Source organism: Oncorhynchus mykiss, chromosome 20 (genome assembly GCF_013265735.2).
Source record: "Oncorhynchus mykiss isolate Arlee chromosome 20, USDA_OmykA_1.1, whole genome shotgun sequence".
In the NCBI taxonomy this organism is placed as follows: domain Eukaryota; kingdom Metazoa; phylum Chordata; class Actinopteri; order Salmoniformes; family Salmonidae; genus Oncorhynchus; species Oncorhynchus mykiss.
Window position 1 is genome coordinate 45,312,202 of NC_048584.1, and position 22,481 is coordinate 45,334,682.

Below are 22,481 nucleotides of genomic sequence, written 5' to 3' on the forward strand. Positions count from 1 at the left end.
TGGCACATGATACAACAGGTGTAAAACAGTGAAACTTGTGAGCTCTTTCCCACAATGCAGTGATAATAACAATAATATAGATAATATAATGTTTTAAAAAACACAAGAAATATGAGAATCCAGGTATATACTTATTTATTTCAATTTCACCTTTAATTAACCAGGTAGGCCAGTTGAGAACAAGTTCTCATTTACAATTGCTACCTGGCCAAGATAAAGCATAGCAGTGTGGCACAAACAACAACACAGAGTTACACATGGAATAAACAATTAACAAGGCAATAACACAATAAACAAGTCAATGACACAGTAGAAAAAAATAAAGTCTATATACAGTGTGTGCAAATGTCATGAGGGGGTAAGGCAATAAATAGGCCGTAGTAGCGAAGTAATTACAATTTAGCAGATTAACACTGGAGTGACAGATGATGATGAGCAGATGGTGACGTGCAAGTAGTGATACTGATGTGTAAGTAGTGATACTGGTGTGCAAGTAGTGATACTGGTGTGTAAGTAGTGATACTGGTGTGTAAGTAGTGATACTGGTGTGTAAGTAGTGATACTGGTGTGTAAGTAGTGATACTGGTGTGTAAGTAGTGATACTGGTGTGTAAGTAGTGATACTGGTGTGTAAGTAGTGATACTGGTGTGCAAAAGAGCAGCAAAGTAAATAAAACCAATATGGGGATGAGGTAGGTAGATTGGGTGGGCTATTTACAGATGGACTATGTACAGCTGCAGCGATCGGTTAGCTGCTCAGATAGCTGATGTTTAAAGTTAGTGAGGGAAATATAAGTGTCAGTACCTTATTCAATGTCCAGGGGTACGGGAGTGGTTAAGGTAGGTTTAAACAGAATCTCTCATGGTCAGACTAAAATAAACATAAATGGTAATGTAAATATGTCAATGGGATGTGTGAGATAACAGGCAGCATTAGTTAATGTGCTTTGGACAAATGACCATTTCACAGGTGTTACCCAGTTCGCATATTTTGGTTCCTTTGAAGTTGTGGAAACTGATGTTTTTTGGTTTCACATTGGTTGTCGAAATTAAGCTTTATTTTTCCTGACTGGTAAAACGTAAAGTTTTTTAAACGTTCTGAGAACAGAAGAAAAAATGTCCTGGGAACATTTATTTTTAGTTAACTGGGAGATTCTGAGAACGTTTTACTGGGAGGTTCTGAGCACGTTTTACTGGGAGGTTCTGAGCACGTTTTACTGGGAGGTTCTGAGAACGTTTTACTGGGAGGTTCTGAGAACGTTTTACTGGGAGGTTCTGAGAACGTTTTACTGGGAGGTTCTGAGCACGTTTTACTGGGAGGTTCTGAGAACGTTTTACTGGGAGGTTCTGAGAACGTTTTACTGGGAGGTTCTGAGAACATTTTACTGGGAGGTTCTGAGAACGTTTTACTGGGAGGTTTTGAGAACGTTTTACTGGGAGGTTCTGAGAACGTTTTACTGGGAGGTTCTGAGAACGTTTTAATTTGGTTCCTTGTAAGCTTTTCTGGAAGATTTATTACAGAAATTGTAGGTTATTTTGAGGTTTCTGAATAACTTCTTAAAACTTTCACTGACTGTTTCAATAAGACTTTTTTAATAACACTGCTTGCTTATTTGGGTACACATGGAAATACATTTCCTTAGGCATTAATCATGGAAACACAGTTATTTTTTATTGTGACACGGCATCAGTGAGATTCAAACCTAGAAATGTCACACACTGTTTGGTTTCACCTGTCTTTATGCCTGTCTCCACTACCCTCCTGTTGTCACCCATCTTACTCATTATCCCCTGTGCATTTATACCTGTGTTCTCTGTTTGTCTGTTGCCAGTCTGTCTTGTCAGGTCTTACCAGCGTTCTTTCCCATCTTCTCAAGTATCTGTTTCCTACTTTCCCCGGATCTGACCATTCTGCCTGCCCTGAACCCGGGCCTGCCTGCCATTCTGTACCTGCCTGACTCTGACCCGATTACAAACCTCTGCCTGTCCTGACCCCGAGCCTGCGTGCCATTCTGTACCTTACTGACTCTGCCCTGGATTACGGACCTCTGCCTGCCCTTGACCTGTCATCTGTCTGCCCCCTGTTTGGGTTAATAAACATCTGTGATTCTAGCTGTCTGCATCTGGGTCTTATCCTGAGTTCTGATAATAATCTTCTATTTTTTTAATGATGATTGGTAGTTACAGTCTTGTCCCATCGCACCAATGTGTCGGAGGAAATACTGTACAGCTGACAACCGAAGTCAGCGTGCATGCGCTCGGCCTGCCAGAAGAAGTCGTTAGTGCATGATGGGACAAGGACATCCCAGCCGGCCAAACCCTCCCCTAACCCAAACGACGCTGGGCCAATTGTGAGCCGCCTCATGGGTCTCCCGGTCGCGGCCGGCTATGACACAGTCTGGGATCGAACCCAGGTCTGTAGTAACGCCTCTAGCACTACACTGTGCCACTCGGAAGGCCTAATCTTGTGTTATTTATCCATGCCATTAGACCACTGCACCTCCAGGACGGAGCTAGCATGACACGCAAAGCTGTTCATTTGAGGCTATTCAAAAAGCCCCATTTCAAAGGAAACAGGCACTCATTAAGATCAGGTGTGGCCAATTAGTGGGCGCGGCCAACACACCTGAACACACTTAAGACAGATGATAGAGTTTTGTTGTTGCTGACAACGGAATATATGTGTTTCTAAATAACATTCTTAGAACGTTCCTTGATTGTTATTAAAGTTCTTGTGGGTTTTTTGGAAAGTTTTCTTGGTGTTTTTGGAACAATTTGAGAACATGACTTGAAATAGAATCGTGAGGAAACCTGTAGGAAACGTTATGCGGAAGAACTGACATTCTCACAGAAGAACGTTGTTTCTTAACTTTCTCAGAACTATTTGAGAACATTCCCAATGTCAAACCAGTTCCTGGAACATTACCCAAAATGTGAAATGTAACCACATTTGAACATTTAGGAAATGTTCTGTTAAAGTAATGAAATACCAAGTAAATTACATATTTTTTGTCAAGATCCTTAAAAGTGCTGAGAATGTTCCAAAGCCAAGCAACCAGCCTGCACCGTTCCCAGAACGTTGTGGGAAGGTTGTATGCAAAACAATCATAGGACAAACCACACCTTTACCAAGCTCTAAGAAAACATATGGTTCTCAGAACGTTATGCGCTAGCTGGGTAGTATCTTTTGAATTTTGAGGGGAGCGGACATTTGGCCCGTAGACTTGGCCCATAACTTGCAAAGAGAGAGGGCGGACCTCTTCATTCCTGTTCGTCAATCCTCGTTTCTATCTCTTCTCTTAACAAAAAATTAAACAAACTCTTACGTACTCAGAAGACCGAGGTTTTCCCGGGACAGCGCTCCTTTCTTATTTATTTTCGATCCTAACAAACTCCCCAGTCCCTAACATGACCCTGCCACCACAATACTTAAAACAAACACAAAAGGGATCAACAGCACTGCATTCACACCACATTACTGGCCTGTATGACAAAGAGAAAAGAGGGAAGTCTGTGTTAAATAAACTGCATCATTCTGTTGACAACAAGGCCATTAAGTAATACTGCAAGACAGCAAATACATTGATCTGTATTTTCAAGTGTTGTGGTGACATCATCATTATCATCATGTTATGGGTATTCAAACAGGAGGAAGAAGGGAAAAATATACTGTCAATGGCTGTGGATTTTAGAAAGGGTGTTTCTGCTCTTTTCTTTCCCTGGGATGTGGCAGAATAGCTCACTGGTAACTGAGTGGGTGGCCAAGCACTGCTGTAGAGACCATACATCAGGTCATTGACGTGTTTCAGGGACTGTAAAGACAGAGATGAATCGTCATTAACCATGACCTAAGGTCGTCACTAAGTTAGACTTAGCCTAGTAAGTACATTGACTATGTTGCCCATCAGCAATCTGGCAGTCAGGCAGACATATGGCTCTGGCACACAACACACAACCTACCTAAATGTGTATTCACTCACTCACTCACTCACTCACTCACTCACTCACACACACACACTTTCACTCACTTTCACTCACACACTCACTTTCACTCACACACACTCACTTTCACTCACACACACACACACTCACTTTCACTCACACTCACTTTCACTCACACACACACACTCACTTTCACTCACACACTCACTTTCACTCACACACACTCACTTTCACTCACACACTCACTTTCACTCACACACACATTTCCTGTCTTTAACTAAACATATATCAAAATGTCAAAACATTAAATAGCTATTTCTAGCTACAACAGGTACAAATGGAAACTGACCATGTCCATGGAGGATTTGCCAGAGAGTAAATGTTTACTAGCTAAAATTCTGCTAATGTTAGCTAGCTAGAAAATGTTTCCTTGACGTTCTTATCGCCAAAAAAACACCGCTTTACTTATCAAAGTAAAACAAGAACGCAGAAGAACAGGGATTACCACTTAGCAGTCAAATCTTTTTTTATTTTTTGCTGAACATTTTGAGAAACTGTCGTTGTTTTCCAGCTGTGTTGTTGTGTATCCTACTGGGCAACTGACCGATGGGCTTGAGCAAGCAGGTCAGCTCAGTGAGGACAGAACATAAAGACAGACTGCCACCATGTCTGGCTCAGTGTGCTGTCAAGCATGCAGGACTGGGGCTGAAGGGGTTTAAGGTTAGGGGAACCACAGGGAATGTGTTTGAGCATGTGAACAGGTCGGGTAGCAGACCTCAAAGGAATCCTAGATCCCTGGATCCCCCAAAGGCCCACAGGCCATTGGTGGGATTGTCACCATATCCACATTAACTCTGGAGGAGATTAGCACCACGGTCTCAGAGAGGAGCGGCATAGTCCTCTCTCTAAGCTTCATGACGACTACTCAGAGAGAGGTGAGGTGCAGGAACAGAGAGAGGGAGAGCAATAGGGAGGGAAAGGCAGATTAGGTAACATGCTTTAGCTAAAGTGCCCCCCCCCCACACCACACCCACTCCCTACTGAAACTAACACAATCCTGAGCAGAGCCAAGGCAAACTAACAAACCCCTCCCTATCCTCCTCAAACTCACCAATCAAAAAAACGAGATGAGAACCACCTCTGGGGCAGGTCACGGGGGCAGCTAGCCTGGACAGATGGGACCCCCCTCTCTCCACCACAAAAACCCTTTCCATTCAGAACCCCTGTCTGTCAATCAGTCTGACTGGACAAAACACCACCACCGACTCCACCACCATGAAAATGGAAGTGAGTGTATAATTAGGGCCAGCCCTTTGACGAGAGATCTCCAGTCTCCAGAGGGTTAAGAGTTAGGCAAATTAACCCTTATTACAGAAAGAAAGGGCGTTTAAATTAGATGGGTAACCTGAGAAGCCGACAGGGCTACAGGAGAAGAATGTCTAGAGGGCATTAAAGGAGAGGAGACAAAGAGGAAACCTCCTATAGGCTACCATTAACCTTCAACCTCACAGACAGGAAATTGCAAACAATGTACTTTTTGTGGTACACTTCCTTCTAGCTTTTGAACTCTATTCATTTACATGCAATGCCGGGACATAATGTATATAATATAATACAGTATATTGAGCAAAACCAACATGTTTGATTAGATTTTTAAGATACAAGATATTTTCCATGCTTCCTCATTTTGCTGGGTTGGTAGGACAAGTCTTCTCTCAATCAAACAACAACAGACAGCAGCCATCGTCACTCATCTTCAGCTTCCAATTCTCCCAATTATTTAATTTAACCTTTATTTAACTAGGCAAGTCAGTTAAGAACCAATTCTTATTTACAATGACGGCCTACCACAATCTCATCTCCAGCTTCCAATGCTCACTCCACTCCAGCTTCCAATGCTCCCTCCACTCCAGCTTCCAATGCTCCTTCCACTCCAGCTTCCAATGCTCCCTCCACTCCAGCTTCCAATGCTCCCTCCACTCCAGCTTCCAATGCTCCCTCCACTCCAGCTTCCAATGCTCCCTCCACTCCACTCCAGCTTCCAATGCTCCCTCCACTCCAGCTTCCAATGCTCCCTCCACTCCAGCTTCCAATGCTCCCTCCACTCCACTCCAGCTTCCAATGCTCCCTCCACTCCAGCTTCCAATGCTCCCTCCACTCCAGTTTCCAATCCTCCCTCCACTCCAGCCTCCAATCCTCCCTTATCTCCAGCCTCCAATCCTCCCTTATCTCCAGCTTGCAGGACCTATCAGGGCAGCTACAATGCAGATCAGCAGTCAAATCAAATCAAATGTATTTATATAGCCCTTCTTACATCAGCTGATATCTCAAAGTGCTGTACAGAAACCCAGCCTAAAACCCCAAACAGCAAGCAATGCAGGTGTAGAAGCTAGGTGGCTAGAAAAAACTCCCTAGAAAGGCCAAAACCTAGGAAGAAACCTAGAGAGGAACCAGGCTATGTCCAGTCCTCTTCTGGTTGTGCCGGGGGGAGATTATAACAGAACATGGCCAAGATGTTCAAATGTTCATAAATGACCAGCATGGTCAAATAATAATAATCACAGTAGTTGTTGAGGGTGCAACAGGTCAGCACCTCAGGAGTAAATGTCAGTTGGCTTTTCATAGCCTATCATTCAGAGTAGCTCTACCTATCTTGCTGTCTCTAGAGAGTTGAAAACAGCAGGTCTGGGACAGGTAGCACGTCCGGTGAACAGGTCTGGGTTCCATAGGCAGAACAGTTGAAACAGGAGCAGCAGCACGGCCAGGTGGACAAGGGACAGCAAGGCGTCATCAGGCCAGGTAGTGCTGAAGCATGGTCCTAGGATTTAGGATCCCACTACACTAGGACTGTTGTCCTTGAGGGCTCCACTGTGTATTAATCCCCCTACACTAGACTTTAGTCCTGGAGGGCTCCACTGTGTATTGATCCCAATAGACTGTAGTCCTGGAGGGCTCCACTGTGTATTGATCCCACTACACTAGACTGTAGTCCTGGAGAGCTCCACTGTGTATTGATCCCACTACACTAGACTGTAGTCCTGGAGGGCTCCACTGTGTATTGATCCCACTAGAGTGTAGTCCTGGAGGGCTCCACTGTGTATTGATCCCACTAGACTGTAGTCCTGGAGGGATCCACTGTGTATTGATCCCACTAGACTGTGGTCCTGGAGGGCTCCACTGTGTATTGATCCCACTAGACTGTAGTCATGGAGGGCTCCACTGTGTATTGATCCCACTAGACTGTGGTCCTGGAGGGCTCCACTGTGTATAGATCAAACAAGACTGTAGTCCTGGAGGGCTCCACTGTGTATTGATCAAACTAGACTGTAGTCCTGGAGGGCTCCACTGTGTATTGATCCCACTACACTAGACTGTAGTCCTGGAGGGCTCCACTGTGTATTGATCCCACTACACTAGACTGTGGTCCTCGAGGGCTCCACTGTGTATTGATCCCACTAGACTGTAGTCCTGGAGGGCTCCACTGTGTATTGATCCCACTACACTAGACTGTAGTCCTGGAGAGCTCCACTGTGTATTGATCCCACTACACTAGACTGTAGTCCTGGAGGGCTCCACTGTGTATTGATCCCACTAGAGTGTAGTCCTGGAGGGCTCCACTGTGTATTGATCCCACTAGACTGTGGTCCTGGAGGGCTCCACTGTGTATAGATCAAACAAGACTGTAGTCCTGGAGGGCTCCACTGTGTATTGATCAAACTAGACTGTAGTCCTGGAGGGCTCCACTGTGTATTGATTCCACTACACTAGACTGTAGTCCTGGAGGGCTCCACTGTGTATTGATCCCACTACACTAGACTGTGGTCCTCGAGGGCTCCACTGTGTATTGATCCCACTAGACTGTAGTCCTGGAGGGCTCCACTGTGTATTGATCCCACTACACTAGACTGTAGTCCTGGAGGGCTCCACTGTGTATTGATCCCACTAGACTGTAGTCCTGGAGGGCTCCACTGTGTATTAATCCCACTAGACTGTAGTCCTGGGGGGCTCCACTGTGTATTGATCCCACTACACTAGACTGTAGTCCTGGAGGGCTCCACTGTGTATTGATCCCACTAGACTGTAGTCCTGGAGGGCTCCACTGTGTATTGATCCCACTAGACTGTAGTCCTGGAGGGCTCCACTGTGTATTAATCCCACTAGACTGTAGTCCTGGGGGGCTCCACTGTGTATTGATCCCACTACACTAGACTGTAGTCCTGGAGGGATCCACTGTGTATTGATCCCACTAGACTGTAGTCCTGGAGGGCTCCACTGTGTATTGATCCCACTAGACTGTAGTCCTGGAGGGCTCCACTGTGTATTGATCCCACTAGACTGTAGTCCTGGAGGGCTCCACTGTGTATTGATCCCACTAGACTGCAGTCCTGGAGGGCTCCACTGTGTATTGATCCCACTAGACTGTAGTCCTGGAGGGCTCCACTGTCTATTGATCCCACTAGACTCCCACCATGACCCATTTAGAACCACACACCCATGTCCCATTTAGAACCACACACCCATGTCCCATTTAGATCCACAAAACCATGACCCATTTAGAACCCCACACTCATGTCCCAGTTAGAACCACTCACCCATGACCCATTTAGAACAACCATGACCCATTTTTAACCACACACCCATGAACCATTTAGAACATCCATGGCCAATTTAGAACCACACATCCATGACCCATTTAGAACATCCATGACCCAAATAGAACCACACATCCATGTCCCAATTAGAACCACACACCCATGACCCATTTAGAACCACCATGACCCATTTTTAACCCCACACCCATGACCCATTTAGAACATCCATGGCCCATTTAGAACCACACACCGACGACCCATTTAGAACCACACATCCATGACCCATTTAGAACCACACATCCATGTCCCATTTAGATCCACCATGACCCATTTAGAAACACACACCCATGACCCATTTAGAAACACACACCGACGACCCATTTAGATCCACCATGACCCATTTAGAACCACACACCCATGACCCATTTAGAACCACACACCCATGACCCATTTAGAACCACACACCCATGACCCATTTAGAACCACACACCCATGTCCCATTTAGAACCACACACCCATGAACCATTTAGAACATCCATGACCCATTTAGAACCACACATCCATGACCCATTTAGAACCACCATGACCCATTTAGAACCACACATCCATGACCCATTTAGATCCACATACCCATGTCCCATTTAGAACCACACACCCATGTCCCATTTAGAACCACACATCCATGTCCCATTTAGATCCACATACCCATGTCCCATTTAGAACCACACACCCATGACCCATTTAGAACCACACATCCATGACCCATTTAGATCCACCATGACCCATTTAGAACCACACACCCATGACCCATTTAGAACCACACACCCATGTCCCATTTAGAACCACATACCGATGACCCATTTAGAACCACACACCCATGACCCATTTAGAACCACCATGACCCAAATAGAACCACACACCCATGACCCATTTAGAACCACACACCCATGACCCATTTAGAACCACACACCCATGTCCTATTTAGAACCACACACCCATGTCCCATTTAGAACCACAATGTCCCATTTAGATCCACATACCCATGTCCCATTTAGAACCACACACCCATGACCCATTTAGAACCACACATCCATGACCCATTTAGATCCACCATGACCCATTTAGAACCACACACCCATGACCCATTTAGAACCACACACCCATGTCCCATTTAGAACCACATACCGATGACCCATTTAGAACCACACACCCATGACCCATTTAGAACCACCATGACCCAAATAGAACCACACACCCATGACCCATTTAGAACCACACACCCATGACCCATTTAGAACCACACACCCATGTCCTATTTAGAACCACACACCCATGTCCCATTTAGAACCACCATGTCCCATTTAGAACCACACACCCATGTCCCATTTAGATCCACACAACCATGACCCATTTAGAACCCCACACCCATGTCCCAGTTAGAACCACACACCCATGACCCATTTAGAACAACCATGACCCATTTTTAACCACACACCAATGACCCATTTAGAACATCCATGACCCAAATAGAACCACACATCCATGTCCCAATTAGAACCACACACCCATGACCCATTTAGAACAACCATGACCCATTTTTAACCACACACCCATGACCCATTTATAACATCCATGGCCCATTTAGAACCACACATCCATGACCCATTTAGAACCACACATCCATGTCCCATTTAGAACCACACACCCATGACCCATTTAGAACCACACACCCATGACCCATTTAGAACCACACATCCATGACCCATTTAGAACCACCATGACCCATTTAGAACCACACATCCATGACCCATTTAGATCCACATACCCATGTCCCATTTAGAACCACACACCCATGTCCCATTTAGAACCACACATCCATGTCCCATTTAGATCCACATACCCATGTCCCATTTAGAACCACACACCCATGACCCATTTAGAACATCCATGACCCATTTAGAACCACACATCCATGACCCATTTAGATCCACCATGACCCATTTAGAACCACACACCCATGACCCATTTAGAACCACACACCCATGTCCCATTTAGAACCACATACCCATGACCCATTTAGAACCACACACCCATGACCCATTTAGAACCACCATGACCCAAATAGAACCACACACCCATGACCTATTTAGAACCACACACCCATGTCCTATTTAGAACCACACACCCATGTCCCATTTAGAACCACCATGACCCATTTAGAACCACACACCCATGAACCATTTAGAACCACACACCCATGTCCTATTTATAACCACAGATCCATGTCCCATTTAGAACCACACACCCATGTCCCATTTAGAACCACACACCCATGTCCCATTTAGATCCACACAACCATGACCCATTTAGAACCCCACACCCATGTCCCAGTTAGAACCACACACCCATGACCCATTTAGAACAACCATGACCCATTTTTAACCACACACCAATGACCGATTTAGAACATCCATGACCCAAATAGAACCACACATCCATGTCCCAATTAGAACCACACACCCATGACCCATTTAGAACAACCATGACCCATTTTTAACCACACACCCATGACCCATTTAGAACATCCATGGCCCATTTAGAACCACACATCCATGACCCATTTAGAACCACACATCCATGACCCATTTAGAACCACACACCCATGACCCATTTAGAACCACACACCCATGACCCATTTAGAACCACACACCCATGATCCATTTAGAACCACACACCCATGACCCATTTAGAACCACACACCCATGACCCATTTAGAACCACACACCCATGACCCATTTAGAACCACACATCCATGACCCATTTAGAACCACACATCCATGACCCATTTAGAACCACACACCCATGTCCCATTTAGAACCACATACCCATGACTCATTTAGAACACCCATGACCCATTTAGAACCACACATCCATGACCCATTTAGAACCACCATGACCCATTTAGAACCACACACCCATGTCCCATTTAGAACCACACACCCATGTCCCATTTAGAACCACACACCCATGTCCCATTTAGAACCACACACCCATGACCCATTTAGAACCACACACCCATGTCCCATTTAGAACCACACACCCATGACCCATTTAGAACCACACACCCATGTCCCATTTAGAACCACAAACCCATGACCCATTTAGAACATCCATGACCCATTTAGACCTACACATCCATGTCTGACAACACAAGATGATTGACCAATTATGTGTCAGCCTAACCAGAACAAGAGCCTTTAACATGCTATGTGACACCAAGAGGCATGCCTAACAGGACTTTATAGAAGACAAGAGGAGCCTAAAAGGACTTTATAGAAGATAAGAGGAGCCTAACAGGACTTTATAGAAGACAAGAGGAGCCTAACAGGACTTTATAGAAGACAAGAGGAGCCTAACAGGACTTTATAGAAGACAAGAGGAGCCTAAAATGACTTTATAGAAGATAAGAGGAGCCTAAAATGACTTTATAGAAGACAAGAGGAGCCTAAAATGACTTTATAGAAGATAAGAGGAGCCTAAAAGGACTTTATAGAAGACAAGAGGAGCCTAAAAGGACTTTATAGAAGATAAGAGGAGCCTAAAAGGACTTTATAGTAGATAAGAGGAGCCTAAAAGGACTTTATAGAAGACAAGAGGAGCCTAACAGGACTTTATAGAAGACAAGAGGAGCCTAACGGGACTTTATAGACGACAAGAGGAGCCTAAAATGACTTTATAGAAGACAAGAGGAGCCTAAAAGGACTTTATAGAAGATAAGAGGAGCCTAACAGGACTTTATAGACGATAAGAGGAGCCTAACAGGACTTTCTAGAAGATAAGAGGAGCCTAAACGGCTTGACAAACAACACTCATCATAGGACACATTGGTTCTTTAGACATGATCAGTATTCCACATCACAAATAACAAATAATGTGCCAGAAACTGGGAATTTCTCCAAGTTTATTTTCTACATAATCTGAATTCTCAGACTCACTCATGGGGCTGATTCATCTTATTTTTTTTATTTTTTTTTCAAACACATATTTTACATAACATGTTAAATATGGAGCCAAAGTTAGTCACAACAAATTTGAATTCATAACATACGTTTTGCAGAGGCGTGGTCTTCTACTCCTTGCTTCATGAATATATGTAAATCAGCGTTCTAGCCAGTCACTTTCTGTGTAGTTCGGACAAGCTTTCAGATCAACTGTGGACAGACAGAGTAAATCAACCTGCATGCTTTTTTTCTGCAGATAACTAAATGGATAGCAAAGGAATATAAAGATACGAACTAACTAGAAGACCCTGAGCAGACAGAGGAAAGGAAAAAGGAAGCGTTTTTATTTAAAAAAAATCTGTGTTGCAAAACTGTGTCTTGTTGGAGAAAGTCTTGTTCTCTACTCCGTGCATGTTTTGCATTGGAGAAGTGCATTGGTGCTTTTAATCGGCCAGACGCGGTCTAGTTTCCAAGCGGAGCTGCAAGACAACACCAGAGACATGGTTTTGAGACTGGGCTCGGTTGTTGGCGTTGCTGCTTTTTGTTTACATGCGTTGTTGTTGTGGTTTTATGCAAAGGTATGTGGATTACTTTACCGTTGCACATTGTGGAATATGCCCAGAGGGCTACTGTGGACGAATTGATTCTTCAGTATGCTACGTTGATTTAAAACATCATGTTCGGACTGTGGGAAATGTATAGTTAGAGTATATAAGTTCTATGGTTGTTTGTGTTTTTATGTGTTGTTGAACTGCATTGATCGGGTGCAACCCTCCTCACCAAGCCCGTTTTGAGTTTTGCCCGGTCAAATGTGTTTAACAAGTCAGATTTAGTTGTTTTCGAGAACTTTATGGCTCAATTAGTGTGATTATATTATCCATAGTTTACATCGTTTTGTAGAGGCGCTTGCAACTGTTTTTGTTGTTTTTCTAGCTGACTATCTATCAGTGCAATAATTTCACTTTGCCTCGCTGAGATTTTAACTCCACAAAATGTGGAATTCTCAGCAACAGTTTATTTTGCATGAATCTATAAAAGCAAACTGCACCGTTTGTCTGCGCTGTTACACTCTCTCCATGTCCAGCGGTTTCACCGTTCCTTGGTTCTGCTTTTACCAACAGGTGGTGGAGGGAACCGGTCAGTTCGAGTTGGACATCTTATCGATGAACAACCGGAACGGCGAGCTTCTTAACGGGCAGTGTTGTGACGGTTCACGGATCACCGGGGATCGGAAATGCAGGATGGATGAGTGTGATACGTATTTTAAAGTGTGTTTGAAGGAATACCAGTCGCGGGTCTCGGCTGCGGGACCGTGCAGTTTCGGGTCCGGATCTACGCCTGTCCTGGGAGGAAATGTGTTTTCTTTGAAGAGCTCTGCGAGGAATGAACGATCCAGGATTGTTTTGCCGTTCAGTTTTGCCTGGCCAGTAAGTAACTATCTTAGACCTCTTCAATTACCTAAACATAATTAGGCTAGACTGTTAAAACAGGATAACCATAATATTTTTGGGGTTTTAAAAAAAATACGAAAAGGATTGTATTGTCTCTACGTGTTATGGGATGTAACTTTAGCTCGGTTATATTTGCAATTATACTGCTAATCAATCACTTGTCTAGTCCAATAAGAATAAAACATAGAGAATGGTTTAATGTTGCATATTGTCTGTCAACCTACCTACCATTAAGTCATTTGACACGGGAGATCTCCATGGCTTCCTCATTAACTAATTCACCAGACCACAGGTGTGAAATTGTCATTTGTTTTCTACAAAGAGAAATCCACGATTTAAATTATGCCAGTCATTATTATGCTAGAAATATGGAGAGCCTACAGTAGGACAAGGTTTTTTATTTCTTCATTCAGAGTATTCTTCTATCAATAACATCTGGCAGAGGTGGCCCCATGGAGTTCTGTTATCCAGCTGGCAACAAGTTGTTACTATTCCACCCTGTATTCAGCTGGCAACAAGTTGTTACTATTCCACCCTGTATTCAGCTGGCAACAAGTTGTTACTATTTCACCCTGTATTCAGCTGGCAACAAGTTGTTACTATTCCACCCTGTATTAAGCTGGCAACAAGTTGTTACTATTCCACCCTGTATTCAGCTGGCAAAAAGTTGTTACTATTTCACCCTGTATTCAGCCGGCAACAAGTTGTTACTATTCCACCCTGTATTCAGCTGGCAACAAGTTGTTACTATTCCACCCTGTATTCAGCTGGCCCCAAGTTGTTACGTTTCTACCCTGTATCCAGCTGGCCCCAAGTTGTTAGGTTTCCCCCTGTATCCAGCTGGCCCCAAATTGTTAGGTTTCCCCCTGTATCCAGCTGGCCCCAAGTTGTTAGGTTTCTACCCTGTATCCAGCTGGCCCCAAGTTGTTAGGTTTCCCCCTGTATCCAGCTGGCCCCAAGTTGTTAGGTTTCCACCCTGTATCCAGCTGGCCCCAAGTTGTTAGGTTTCCCCCTGTATTCAGCTGGCCCCAAGTTGTTACTATTCCACCCTGTATCCAGCTGGCCCCGAGTTGTTACTATTCCACCCTGTATCCAGCTGGCCCCAAGTTGTTACTATTCCACCCTGTATTCAGCTGGCCCCAAGTTGTCAGAGGATTCCACCTTGTATTCAGCTGGCCCCAAGTTGTCAGAGGATTCCACCCTGTATTCAGCTGGCAACAAGTTGTTACTATTCCACCCTGTATTCAGCTGGCAACAAGTTGTTACTATTTCACCCTGTATTCAGCTGGCAACAAGTTGTTACTATTCCACCCTGTATTCAGCTGGCAACAAGTTGTTACTATTCCACCCTGTATTCAGCTGGCCCCAAGTTGTTACGTTTCTACCCTGTATCCAGCTGGCCCCAAGTTGTTAGGTTTCCCCCTGTATCCAGCTGGCCCCAAGTTGTTAGGTTTCCCCCTGTATCCAGCTGGCCCCAAGTTGTTAGGTTTCTACCCTGTATCCAGCTGGCCCCAAGTTGTTAGGTTTCCCCCTGTATCCAGCTGGCCCCAAGTTGTTAGGTTTCCCCCTGTATCCAGCTGGCCCCAAGTTGTTAGGTTTCCCCCTGTATTCAGCTGGCCCCAAGTTGTTACTATTCCACCCTGTATCCAGCTGGCCCCGAGTTGTTACTATTCCACCCTGTATCCAGCTGGCCCCAAGTTGTTACTATTCCACCCTGTATTCAGCTGGCCCCAAGTTGTCAGAGGATTCCACCTTGTATTCAGCTGGCCCCAAGTTGTCAGAGGATTCCACCCTGTATTCAGCTGGCCCCAAGTTGTTACTATTCCACCCTGTATTCAGCAGGCCCCAAGTTGTCAGAGGATTCCACCCTGCATTCAGCTGGTCCCAAGTTGTTAGGTGTCCACCCTGTATTCAGCTGGCCCCAAGTTGTTAGGTTTCCACCCTGTATTCAGCTGGCTCCAAGTAGTTACTATTCCACCCTGTATTCAGCTGGCCCCAAGTTGTCAGAGGATTCCACCCTGTATTCAGCTGGCCCCAAGTTGTCAGAGGATTCCACCCTGTATTCAGCTGGCCCCAAGTTGTTAGGTGTCCACCCTGTATTCAGCTGGCCCCAAGTTGTCAGAGGATTCCACCCTGCATTCAGCTGGTCCCAAGTTGTTAGGTGTCCACCCTGTATTCAGCTGGCCCCAAGTTGTTAGGTTTCCCCCCTGTATCCAGCTGGCCCCAAGTTGTTAGGTTTCCCCCCTGTATCCAGCTGGCCCCAAGTTGTCAGAGGACTCCACCCTGTATCCAGCTGGCCCCAAGTTGTTTCTATTCCCCCCTGTATCCAGCTGGCCCCAAGTTGTCAGAGGACTCCACCCTGTATCCAGCTGGCCCCAAGTTGTTTCTATTCCCACCTGTATCCAGCTGGCCCCAAGTTGTTTCTATTCCCACCTGTATCCAGCTGGCCCCAAGTTGTCAGAGGACTCCACCCTTTGATCATGTCAGTTCTGGTTCCCACCTCTCAATTCTTACACTGTGAATTAATGTCATGTTGTGACAGGGACTCTGGTTTGGTGTTATGATGTTGTGTGGAAGATTGTGGTTTACTAACCCCAGTGTTGCTATGAACAAGAGACAGTAAACATGTGGTATGACCCTAGTCTTGCCTGGCAGACTCACTCGGGGCACTCCACTACAGCTTTGGGAAGAGACTAATTTGACCCTTAAGGGGTGCAGGACCAAAACGTTTTAACACTCAGATAGAAATATGCATTGTAGAACATGTATGCCTCTTAACATCAGCTGTATTCGTGGCGTTCTGCAACGTTAAACAACTTGGCCCAGGTTTCACTCTTCTCCAGCCCCACTATGTTCTTCCTCCTAGTCCCTACATGCTGCTGTCAGATCTGGGTTCAAGTTCTAGGCCTATTTCATAAGATATAGATCGATAGATAGATATGCTTGATTCATCTTTCCTGTTGCAATGTAACCAACAGAAATGTCCCAATAGTAGTGCATTACTGCTTGATGGGTTGTATAGGCAGACTGGAAATTGACATGTGCAACCTGGTTCCCCCTCCCCAGTATCTGAGAAGTCTTTTAAAACAGTCAAACGAAGTGTTGCTATTTTTTAGCTCAATGGAATTAGAAAAAAACATAATGGACTCTTTGAATGCTGTTTTTACTTTTTGGCAAAAGTCAACCTTTTTAAAGGGAAATTCCATCCAAAAGCTCTCTTTTGGTATTTGTTTCCTCAGTCAATTGTTGATATAATCCCCAAAATGCTTTGCATGTCAGTAATCAAGTTTTCAAGATCATATGACTTTCAAAATACTCAAATACAGACGGTGTGCCGCTAAATGCATATCTTAGTGATTTTAAACAGATCTGGATTTGGGACAGTTTGTAGTTTTCAGAAGGCTTCCCTAGGCTGCCACACACAGGGTGCAGTAAGGTGGAACAGTCAGCCTGGCTGGTCCTTCCCTGTCACCATGGTCCCTGTCACCATGGTCCCTCTGTCTGTGGGAATGTGCGTGGCGTAACATGCAAAGGTGTTCTGCAGATGTTCCAAAGCTAGAGCAAGGGCCACTTACATTCCTGTAGTAGCCAGGGCCATTGAGCCTGTCTCTCTCTGTGTCTCTGTTTCTGTCTCTCTCTGTTTCTGTCTCTCTGTTTGTCTGTCTCTGTGTTTCTCTCTGTGTCTCTCTCTGTTTGTCTCTGTTTCTGTCTCTCTCTGTTTGTCTGTCTCTCTCTCTCTGTTTGTCTGTCTCTGTGTTTCTCTCTGTGTCTCTCTCTCTGTGTGTCTGTCTCTCTCTCTCTGTTTGTCTGTCTCTCTCTCTCTGTTTGTCTGTCTCTCTCTGTTTGGCTGTCTCTCTCTGTTTGTCTCTGTTTCTGTCTCTCTCTGTTTGTCTCTGTTTGTCTGTCTCTCTCTCTGTGTGTCTGTGTCTGGAAAGCATGGTTCGCTGAATGTGTTTCAGTAAGGGAAGATGGCTAGCTTAATAAGTTGTCTAACTACTTACTTTAACTAGTTTATATCAAGATAGGGGGAATGCTGAAGACGCTTTTGGCTGAGCTGGTTGTCTTTATACTGTCACAGCGTGTGGATGGATAGCCAGGCCTATCCTCATTAAGTACAGCAGTGGAGTGTGGGTGGTGTGGTTAAGGAAATGCCTGAGTTCCAACCGAGTGTGGCGGGACGAGAGGGACCCAATCAAAGCCCCAGGCCCAGTGACAGGCATAGCTGGGAGGGACCGCAGGCCCAGGCCCAGTGACAGGCATCGCTGGGAGGGACAGCAGGCCCAGGCCCAGTGACAGGCATCGCTGGGAGGGACAGCAGGCCCAGGCCCAGTGACAGGCCTCGCTGGGAGGGACAGCAGGCCCAGGCCCAGTGACAGGCATAGCTGGGAGGGACAGCAGGCCCAGGCCCAGTGACAGGCATAGCTGGGAGGGACAGCAGGCCCAGGCCCAGTGACAGACATAGCTGGGAGGGATAGCAGGCCCAGGCCCAGTGACAGACATAGCTGGGAGGGACAGCAGGCCCAGGCCCAGTGACAGACATAGCTGGGAGGGACAGCAGGCCCAGGCCCAGTGACAGGCATAGCTGGGAGGGACAGCAGGCCCAGGCCCAGTGACAGGCATAGCTGGGAGGGACAGCAGGCCCAGGCCCAGTGACAGACATAGCTGGGAGGGATAGCAGGCCCAGGCCCAGTGACAGACATAGCTGGGAGGGACAGCAGGCCCAGGCCCAGTGACAGACATAGCTGGGAGGGATAGCAGGCCCAGGCCCAGTGACAGACATAGCTGGGAGGGACAGCAGGCCCAGGCCCAGTGACAGACATAGCTGGGAGGGACAGCAGGCCCAGGCCCAGTGACAGGCATAGCTCGGAGGGACAGCAGGCCCAGGCCCAGTGACAGGCATAGCTGGGAGGGATAGCAGGCCCAGGCCCAGTGACAGACATAGCTGGGAGGGACAGCAGGCCCAGGCCCAGTGACAGGCCTCGCTGGGAGGGACAGCAGGCCCAGGCCCAGTGACAGGCATAGCTGGGAGGGACAGCAGGCCCAGGCCCAGTGACAGGCATAGCTGGGAGGGACAGCAGGCCCAGGCCCAGTGACAGACATAGCTGGGAGGGATAGCAGGCCCAGGCCCAGTGACAGACATAGCTGGGAGGGACAGCAGGCCCAGGCCCAGTGACAGACATAGCTGGGAGGGACAGCAGGCCCAGGCCCAGTGACAGGCATAGCTGGGAGGGACAGCAGGCCCAGGCCCAGTGACAGGCATAGCTGGGAGGGACAGCAGGCCCAGGCCCAGTGACAGACATAGCTGGGAGGGACAGCAGGCCCAGGCCCAGTGACAGGCATAGCTGGGAGGGATAGCAGGCCCAGGCCCAGTGACAGACATAGCTGGGAGGGACAGCAGGCCCAGGCCCAGTGACAGACATAGCTGGGAGGGACAGCAGGCCCAGGCCCAGTGGCAGACATAGCTGGGAGGGACAGCAGGCCCAGGCCCAGTGGCAGACATAGCTGGGAGGGACAGCAGGCCCAGGCCCAGTGACAGGCATAGCTCGGAGGGACAGCAGACCCAGGCCCAGTGACAGGCATAGCTGGGAGGGATAGCAGGCCCAGGCCCAGTGACAGACATAGCTGGGAGGGACAGCAGGCCCAGGCCCAGTGGCAGACATAGCTGGGAGGGACAGCAGGCCCAGGCCCAGTGGCAGACATAGCTGGGAGGGACAGAAGGCCAGCTCCAGGCAAAGCAGAGCTTCAGTCCTTACCATGTCCCTTTTTATCAACCAGTGGCACCCAACCAATCACCCGCCTCTGCCGTCTGTCCACAAGAGCCAATCAATTTTCTGAGTACAAAGAGTTGATATGATAACTATCCCTGGTGATTGTTGCTGCTTGCTGAAGTACAGAGACACCTGGGAGGAGGAGGAAGCCGGAGCTCAATGAAAGACGGCCTCCATTCTATTATAACGACCTCTAGGTCTAACCAATGGGGAAAGACCTCCTCTGTTCTGTACAACGGCAACTAGGGCCAAGACCCATCAACACTGAAATGGAACCCTGTCTGACCCTATCGTGGACAGCTGTCATTCGAGCAGTGCTGAGATAAGTCCATCCATTATTTGTGACATTTTTAAATAATGTTCCATGTCTGGGTAGTTTACTATAATGAGAGACTTGAAACAGTCTTTTTTTTCTTATGGAAAGTTTTCTGTTTTCGTTAATTTGTGTTATCAAGTTGTCATGACATTGATATCAACATGGACCTTAGCCTTGTGCTGCTTGTATAGGCGACTATCTGTGGACAAACTGATCGCCAGGCCTGCCAATGTCTACAACATCACAGGGTTGACTAAATCTAAAGTCAATGAGATGAACAGTCTGCCAAGCTGATTGTAACCATGTACAATAGCTCCATTCACAGCCACAGAGAAGATACCCTCTGACACCCTCAGCACACAGGGGGACAAACACCTACCTGGAGGTGACAGCATTCCCTCCCCCATATGCCCCCCTAGGCACAACTACGACAACATAACCAACAAAAACGGGTCACAACTCCTGCAGCTCTGTCGCACGCTGGGTCTGTACATAGTCAATGGTAGGCTTCGAGGGGACTCCTATGGTAGGTACACCAATAGCTCATCTCTTGGCAGTAGTACTGTAGACTACTTTATCACTGACCTCAACCCAGAGTCTCTCAGAGCGTTCACAGTCAGCCCACTGACACCCCCATCAGATCACAGCAAAATCACAGTCTACCTGAACAGAGAAATACTCAATCATGAGGCATCAAAGTTCAAGGAACGGAACAATACTAAGAAATGTTATAGATGGAAGGAAAGTTGTGTGGAAATCTACCAAAAAACAATTGAGCAACAACAAATTCACTCCCTTCTAGACAACTTCCTGGACAAAATGTTTCACTGTAATAGTGAAGGTGTAAACATGGCAGTAGAAAACCTAAACAGTATATTTGACCTCTCAGCTTCAAATCTAAAAATGTCAAACAGACAACTTAAGAAAAAGGTTGACCTGTTTAACCTCTCTCTCAAATAAAATACTATAAAATTCAAACTTTCATTAAATCACACATGTAAGATACCAAATTAAAGCTACGCTCATTGTGAATCCAGCCAACATGTCAGATTTTAAAAAGGCTTTTCGGCGAAGGCATAAGAAGCTATTATCTGATGATAGCACAACAGTAAACAAAGAGGGTAGCATATTTCAACCCTGCAGGCACCACACAAAATGCAGAAATAAAATCTAAATCATACATTACCTTTGACAAGCTTCTTCTGTTGGCACTCCAATATGTCCCATAAACATCACAAATGGTCCTTTTGTTCGGTTTATTCCGTCGATATTTATCCAAAATGTCCATTTATTTGGCGCGTTTGATCCAGAAAAAAAATGCTTCCAATTTGCGCAACGTCACCACAAAATATCTCAAAAGTCACCTGTAAACTTTGCCAAAACATTTCAAACTACTTTTGTAATACAACTTTAGGTATTTTAAACGTTAATAATCGATCAAATTGAAGACGGGTCCATCTGTTTTCAATACAGGAGGATCACAAACTAACGCTACTTTTCTAGTCTTGCGCAACTCTCAAACAGTACACATAACGTTACCCTGATCAAAGATGGCCGTACTTCTTCATTACACAATAATGAATAACCTCAACCAATTCCCAAAGACTGGTGACATCCAGTGGAAGCGGTAGGAACTGTAAACAAGTGCCTTAGAAATCTTGTTTCCCAATGAAACTCATTGACTAGACAGTGACCTAAAAAAAAAAATCTGAATGGTTAGTCTTTGGGGTTTTGCCTGCTACATAAGTTATGTTATACTCACAGACATGATTCAAACAGTTGTAGAAAGTGTTTTCTATCCAAATCTACTAATAATATGCATATCTTATTTTCTTGGCATGAGTAGCAGGAAGTTGAAATTGGGCACTCTATTTATCCAAAAGTGAAAATGCTGCCCCCTATCCCAAAGAGGCTAACCACTTCTGGGGAAAATTGTAAAAACAATGAACAAACAACAACACGAAGAGTTATCTATCCAAAATGGAGATGCATGGGTAAACCACTTCTCCAATCTTATTGGCTCTATAACAAAGAACAAACAGCAAAAACATATACATGATCAAATACAAATCTTAGAATCAACTATTAAAGACTACCAGAACCCACTGGATTCTCCAATTACCTTGAATGAACTACAGGACAAAATAAAAACCCTCCAACCCAAAAAGTGGGTTATGTGGTGTTGATGGTATCCTCAATGAAATTATCAAATATACAGTCCACAAACTCCAATTGGCTTAAATACTTAAACTCTTTAACATCATCCTCAGCTCTGGCATCTTCCCCCCAATATTTGGAACCAAGGACTGGGGTGGCAGCATCATGTTGTGGGGGTGGCAGCATCATGTTGTGGGGGTGGCAGCATCATGTCACCATAGCAGCACCCACTCGTAGCACGCGCTCCAGCAGGTA

General features: G+C 45.9%; 1 protein-coding gene across 3 annotated transcripts in view; it reads left to right on the forward strand.

Annotated features, from left to right (window-relative positions):
• Nucleotides 1-12,699: 12,699 nt before the first annotated feature.
• Nucleotides 12,700-22,481, forward strand: part of LOC110515455 (protein jagged-1b) — a 119,113-nt gene continuing 109,331 nt past the window's right edge. For 2 of the 3 annotated variants that reach the window (XM_036956438.1, XM_036956439.1), the window contains exons 1-2: nt 12,701-13,112; nt 13,656-13,961. In XM_036956438.1, coding sequence (XP_036812333.1) covers nt 13,035-13,112; nt 13,656-13,961 — 384 coding nt within the window. In that variant the 5' untranslated portion in view covers nt 12,701-13,034. Of the gene's footprint in view, nt 13,113-13,655; nt 13,962-22,481 lie in introns of all 3 variants that reach the window. The other variant, XM_036956440.1, reaches the window with a different exon arrangement.